The 7,188-nt window shown below is 37.5% G+C and overlaps 1 protein-coding gene across 1 annotated transcript; it reads left to right on the top strand.

The window, feature by feature from the left end:
* The first annotated feature begins 375 nt into the window (after positions 1 to 375).
* LOC132279352 (NADPH--cytochrome P450 reductase 1-like) lies at positions 376 to 5,960 on the top strand. The gene is made up of 18 exons (XM_059781313.1): positions 376 to 973; positions 1,058 to 1,117; positions 1,209 to 1,285; positions 1,394 to 1,451; positions 1,544 to 1,627; positions 1,758 to 1,794; positions 2,363 to 2,432; positions 2,555 to 2,746; positions 2,845 to 2,937; positions 3,150 to 3,375; positions 3,487 to 3,570; positions 3,655 to 3,806; positions 3,936 to 4,032; positions 4,382 to 4,531; positions 4,638 to 4,715; positions 4,847 to 4,969; positions 5,085 to 5,198; positions 5,576 to 5,960. Exons 1-18 carry the CDS (start codon positions 620 to 622, stop codon positions 5,654 to 5,656), a joined length of 2,130 nt encoding a protein of 709 aa, XP_059637296.1. The 5' UTR covers positions 376 to 619; the 3' UTR covers positions 5,657 to 5,960.
* Positions 5,961 to 7,188: the final 1,228 nt, after the last annotated feature.

The following is a 7,188-nucleotide window of genomic DNA, read 5'->3' as shown; positions in this document are numbered from 1 at the left end:
CGCATGAAAGCTAATACTTACACCAAATGTGGCAGCAATTTATTCACTTAACCACACTGGGGAACCACAGTGGGAAGCATCATCCATGGCCATGATCACTGATCAAGTGAGAGACTACACGCACGAGACACACGAGGGCATTTATCACCCATTATTCTTTCGAAAGTAGAAGACAAAAAAGGGCACTTAGGAGATTTGGAAGTAAAAAATACTACATATATAATTACAAAAAAACAGCACTATTACTCAAATCGAGTCAAAGTCTCCTTAACCATGGTTAAGCCGGGTTAGGTGGGTTTCATTGGTGAGTTTGGTTGGGTAGGCGTGCGTTCGTTCTCGGCTGCCAATAAAACCCACCCCTTCCCTCTTTTTATCTCTCCTCTCAAGGCAAGGCAAGGCAAGGCGAGGCAAGTGAGAGTCTCTCCAACCACACCAACAAATCATACCAAGAAACCAGACGAACACAAAGAGTCTGAAACGGAGAGACTCTCTTCCTCTTTCTCTCACTACAATTGTGAATCCATTCTCTCTCTATAAAGAGCCAACTAACCGATCAATTTTCTCGCCGGCCGGCCAAAGGTCTTTGGTTTCATTGATCCAGAACAACAACAACAACAACATGCAATCGAACTCGGTCAAGGTGTCGCCGTTCGATTTGATGACCGCTATTCTGAAGGGAAAGGGAATGGACCAGGCCAACGTGTCGTCAGATTCCGGCGAGTGGCCGGCGCTTGCGATGTTGATCGAGAACCGAGAGCTGATGGTGATACTGACGACGTCCGTGGCGGTGTTGATCGGGTGCTTCGTGGTGTTGGTTTGGCGTAGATCTTCCGGTCAGAAGTCGGTGAAAGCAGTCGAAGCTCCGAAGCAGTTGTCGGTGAAGACCGAGCCGGAGCCGGAAGTAGATGACGGTAAGAAGAAGGTCACGATCTTCTTCGGCACACAGACAGGCACGGCCGAAGGTTTTGCGAAGGTTGGTGACAGTTCGGCCTCATCTGAGTTGTTGATTGATTTTGTTCTTTTTTGATCGTTGAATCATCCAATTGTCATTATTCAGGCACTAGCTGAGGAGGCAAAAGCTAGATACGAAAAGGCGACGTTTAAAGTGATTGATATGGTAAAGTTTGACTTTTTCTGTCTGATTGGTCAAATATTTTTTCTTCTGTCCCACTTGAAATTGCGATTTTGATGAATGGAATGATTTGTAGGATGATTACGCTGCTGATGATGATGAATATGAGGAGAAGTTGAAGAAAGAAACTATAGCATTTTTCTTTCTGGCTACGTGAGTTTTAATTCCCACTATCTGTAGTATTAAATTAAATACACGGTATATAATATATATATATATATATATATACGTATTAAATGTGATTCACTGTTGGTGGATTAGATATGGAGATGGTGAGCCAACTGACAATGCAGCAAGATTTTATAAATGGTTTATGGAGGTAAATTTGATTAATTTCAGACATTGTTATTATGTATTATTTAATAAATTAAGATTTTGGGGCTAATTTTGGATTAATACAATTGTTTATAGGGAAAAGAGAGAGGACAGTGGCTTCAGAAACTTCATTTTGGAGTGTTTGGCCTCGGCAACAGGCAGTATGAGCATTTCAACAAGGTTAGAAATGAATGTTGTTTCAGCTTTTAATCCGCTTAAATTTTTATGGTGTGCTTGTTAGCTAAAAAGCCAGCAAGCCACTTTGCCATTATACATTGTGCTTGTTGCTAAAGTTTAATGTTATTTTCAGATTGCAGTTGTGGTGGATGAGATCCTTGACGAGCAGGGTATGTTTTCCTTTTCCTGTTTTAGCCTCCTTTAGTGATTGTCTCTTGGAATTTTATGGAATTCGTAATGTTTAGGTAGGCATATTGATGCTTTATCAATGGGATGTGATTGCAAATGATTTATTTAGAAATTTCCTAAATGTTATTCTAGTGCTCGGCGTCTGGTTGTGCTGGTAAATTTTGCTGAGTTGTTAAATCTTGCCATTTACATGGCCATGTCTTAATGTTAGGATTTTTTCGGATCCAAGTAAAGCTATCAACTATCACTACCAATTTTTACTTTGATTTTTTTGGCTTCAAGTATATATGTTTAATGTTAGGATTTTTTCGGATCCAAGTATATATGTTTAATTGCATTAATGGTTATTGTCAATAGAGTCAGTGAGTTAGTTGAAGTGGGCATCTCTTAATTTGCAATAAAGAGATACAAAATGATACAACAAAACAATTATGTATAGAGAAATTTTATTTTGTGTATAATGCCATGATGAAATCGCTGAAATTGTATTCTTGCTACCTTCAAAGCAGTTCTTGTTTCAGTGAGCATGATTTTTTTAACCAATTACAGGTGGGAAGCGCCTTGTTCCAGTTGGTCTTGGAGATGATGATCAATGCATTGAAGATGACTTCACTGCATGGTATAAAGAAACTTAAAATCATTATCTTGAACCCGTAACATTCTATATTTTTTTCTTTTTCCATATAAGAATTTGTGTAAAATGACTGTGTTAATGGTTGTTATTAACTGATGCTAATCTAGGAGAGAATTAGTGTGGCCCGAGTTGGATCAGTTGCTCCGGGGGGATGATGATACAACTGTTGCTACTCCATACACTGCTGCTGTATTGGAATATCGGGTTGTTTACCATGATCACACAGAGACATCAGTTTTGGACAGTAGCTGGAGTAAATCAAATGGGCACGCTGTTTTTGATGCTCAACATCCATGCAGGTACCCAAGAGAAAAGTTCCAATTCCTGGTTTTTACTTAATAATATACTTTCCCCATCCCTTATAACCTAACACATGCACGTTGTTCTGTGAACGAAGATCTAATGTTGCTGTGAAAAAGGAGCTCCACTCTCCTGCGTCTGATCGTTCTTGCACTCATCTGGAATTCGACATTTCTGGCACTGGGCTTGAGTAAGTTGCTCTTGTGAATTACAGATCTGGATGTGTAGTTATAGTAGAAAATGACCTTTTTTTTTTTGTTTTTTTGTTGACTATTCTATTCTATTTGTCTATTGAGAATGCCTTTCAGATGAATGCCCATGAAATTGGGTAAAATGGGGATATTGTAAGTTAATGATGTATCAATCCTGTTATTTATCCTTTGCTACTTTGTTTGTCGACAGCTATGAAACTGGTGACCATGTTGGCGTCTACTGTGAGAATCTGATGGAAACTGTAGAGGAGGCTGAAAAGTTATTTGATTTGTCGCCAGATACTTATTTCTCCATTCACACTGATAACGAGGATGGGACACCGCTTAGTGGAAGCTCCTTGCAACCTCCTTTCCCACCCTGCAATTTAAGAACAGCGCTGACTCAATATGCGGATCTTTTGAGTTCTCCCAAAAAGGTTGGCCTGTTTCTCATGTCAATTCATTGATCATCATAATATCTATGTGAATCTTATCAAAAAAAAAAAATTGTTGAATAATTAATTAGTTTGACTGCATATGTTTTCCAGTCAGCTTTACTTGCTCTAGCAGCTCATTCTTCTGATCCCAGTGAAGCAGATCGATTGAGACATCTTGCATCTCCTGCTGGAAAGGTTTTGAATCTTCTTCTGGAGCTTTCATATTAAACTATTCTTGTCTCATACTTCTTATGGTAATTTATCTTTTTCCTTCTACAGGATGAATATGCACAATGGGTTGTTGCAAGTCAGAGAAGCCTTCTTGAGGTCATGGCAGCATTCCCATCAGCGAAGCCCCCCATAGGAGTTTTCTTTGCGTCTGTTGCCCCACGCTTGCAGCCCAGATACTATTCAATTTCTTCCTCCCCAAAGTACTTCCTACTTCTTTCCTCATTCTTCATTGTACTTTCCCAGCAATATCTTGGAGCAAGAGGGGGTAAACCTCATTGTTCTTTTTCTACAATTTTGTTGTTCTTACTACCTGCAACTATGTTTGACAGGATGGCACCATCTAGAATTCATGTTACTTGTGCATTAGTTTATGAAAAAACACCAACGGGACGAATTCATAAAGGGGTGTGTTCAACTTGGATGAAGGTACTACTATATATGTATATTTATTCTTTTTCTAAATCTCGGTAATAAGGTCATATACTAAGAGGTAGGAAAATGCTGTGCTGTGGTCTTGGCATTATGGCAAAGAAATTGCACATTAGAAATAGAAAGTATTCCAGGACACTATTAGATACCCATTATTCCTGGAATTGCCATGATACATGGGTCATTTAGATTTTCTAATTCTATCTTGACTTCCTACATTAGATGAATGAGAAGGCCTTTTCTGCCTTTATATTCACATTTAATATTACCAGATTGTTATGAAGTTTCCATTGCTGTAGCTTGCACAACCTCTTATGTGTCGCGTGTTTCTTTGGTCATATTTCAGAGTGCTGTGCCATTAGAGGAAAGCCGTGATTGCAGCTGGGCACCCATTTTTGTCAGGCAATCTAACTTCAAACTTCCTGCTGATACTAAGGTGCCTATTATCATGATTGGCCCTGGTACCGGATTGGCTCCTTTTAGGGGTTTCCTGCAGGTTTGAACTGCATACTGTATTGTTCAAGGACTTGGTCATTGCCACACTTAATATTGTGTCAAGGACGTCAAATACCAAGCTAATAAATGTATATATCGTATTTCAGGAAAGATTAGCTCTGAAAGAAGCAGGAGCAGAACTGGGTACTGCTGTATTATTCTTTGGATGCAGGAACCGTAATATGGTAAGTGATTCACTAATCAGTGATCTTCTTTTTTTTTTTTTCCTTATCAGCGATCAGTTTATTTGAATTTTCTGTAAATATTATTATTCTTAAATGATAAACTATTTCATCAACGTGTTTTATATTTGTAGGATTTTATCTATGAGGATGAGCTTAACCACTTCGTTCAAACTGGTGCACTTTCTGAGCTGATTATTGCTTTCTCACGTGAGGGGCCCACGAAGGAATATGTGCAACACAAAATGACGGAGAAAGTATGGAACCCATTGCACAAACCACCATTTGTAGAAAATGAGGTTTTCTTTATAAGAAATTACTACATATTTCGGGATGCTAATCCTTTTTTCTTTATTTTATTGGTGCATCCAGGCTTCGGATATATGGAACATGATATCTCAAGGAGCATACCTATACGTTTGTGGTGATGCCAAAGGCATGGCCAGGGATGTCCACCGAACTCTCCACACCATTGCGCAGGAACAGGTATTGTTCATTGGTATTGGATCTGTGGCTAGAATCATTGAAACGTGCATGCAATGTCTGTGTCCACCTTACCTAATTACAAAACACAAGTGCAACCACCAATCACACCCTTTTTGTGATTTTGAATCAACCACGTAGGCCAGATTGCTTCCTGAACCAAGAGCTGTGCCAGTTAGGCTTGGCATTTGCATGTCCGCAACTTTTCTATGATTGTGATGTTGAACATAATGACAAAACATTATGGAATTGTCAACCTGTTAGGGCCACATTCCTAAACTAGAACTGTCAATTTCTTTTTAGTTGAGAAGAATTAGAAGCTATGTATTGAATGAAAATTTGGGAGACTTAACTAATGAAGTGCATCGACGTATTTTCAGGGATCTCTCGACAGCTCAAAAGCAGAGAGCATGGTGAAGAATCTGCAAATGACCAATAGGTACTTGCGGGACGTGTGGTGATCATTCTTTCAGTTTAGCCCTTGGTAAATACGAGAAGGAAGAAACTTATAATTATACTTTGCTGAGGCCAACTTTTTGGGATAAAAAAGTGGGAAGGCAAAGTGGGAAGACGGCCTTCCACTGCTAATCGTAAGAAGGGAAGTGTGAGTGTTGTCATTGTAATTGTTGGTTGTGTACTCGTGTAATTCTTTTTACTTGTCCTATTTAAAGGATTTTTTGGTCATGTAATTTTTATCTACACAATATTTAGAAATAATAGCGCAATAAGGTGAAATTGTTCTAATGAATTATTTTTATTGATTTATTTGTATGTGCGTGTGGATTAGCCGTGTCATGGACTCTTTCTTGTAAACTTACGCCGTGAACTTACTATGTTGATGTTTGCTTGGTGGTACAACTTTCTCTGCAGCGGACGCTACCAAATTTGAAGTTTCGTGCAGGTTTAATTAAATTTTTAAAGGTTGATCAACGGTTTTGGTGTGAATAAACGAACGTACTTAACCATTTTATTACGTAAGCAATTGGAGTGATCGCATCACTGCCATCCATTTGAAAGTGAAAATTGGTTATTGGAGTGATAACTGTTGCTGAAGTACCATTTGAAAGTGAAAAATGGTTGAACAATTGACTCATCTAATCTGTGTTTTGATTTGAACTTCAGATAACGAAAGAGCCTTCAATGAGGTACGAGGAAATAAGAAATTTCCAGAGTGAAAGCTTGACACGGTAAATCAGGGTTATATTTATATTTGGAGATTAGATGAGTACTAATTAAAAAAAAATTATCATTAATTGAGGGTACAGTTCAATCTATTGATAACTAATTCACTTTTCAACTCGATCTATGTAGGACAAAACTCATTTATAACATTCTCTTTTACCTAAACTTACAACGCCCTCCCCTCCCTATGAGACCAATGTTTCATTTAAATTGGAAATGAAAAAAAGTAAAGAAAATGTCTCTGTCTATGTGTAGTGTTTTTATTTATTTTTATTATTTATTTATTATTTATATATTTTTTATCGTAATCAATGAAAATTTAGTGTAGGTTGTCTCCTACATCACGCAGCTCATATAATATTTTTCTATGACTCGTGTATTGCATGCTTTTCTATTTTATTTTTAAAAAAGTAATAAAAAACGGAATGAGTAGCATAATTAACCAAAAAAAGATTGTCTAGGAATTCAAGATCTTAGTTGAAAACATTCTATAAAAATTAATTTGTAGATTATGGTAGGGTGGGTCACTTTTAAAAAAAAAAAAAAACAAAAATGGTTGTAGACTTGTATTTCTTTGCTTGAAGCAAGTAACAATTTCGTGAACCATCAAAAACAAGAAAACAGAAAAAAGGAAAGTCGCAGAGGTTGAGAGGTGGTTTTAATCTGTTACTGTCTGGAAAAGACACTGCAAATTTTCACATTCACTCATAAGACTTAATGAGGGAAAATTATGAAACAAACAACAAAGGAAGTTAATGTTCTTCAAAGACATTTAAAGCCAAAAAAAAAAAAAAAAACTATTACAGAACTT

Source organism: Cornus florida, unplaced genomic scaffold, assembly GCF_030987335.1.
Source record: "Cornus florida cultivar Cherokee Brave unplaced genomic scaffold, ASM3098733v1 CherokeeBrave_3.0.0_Hap2_Chr10, whole genome shotgun sequence".
NCBI lineage: Eukaryota > Viridiplantae > Streptophyta > Magnoliopsida > Cornales > Cornaceae > Cornus > Cornus florida.
This window is presented reverse-complemented; position numbering and strand designations above follow the sequence as displayed.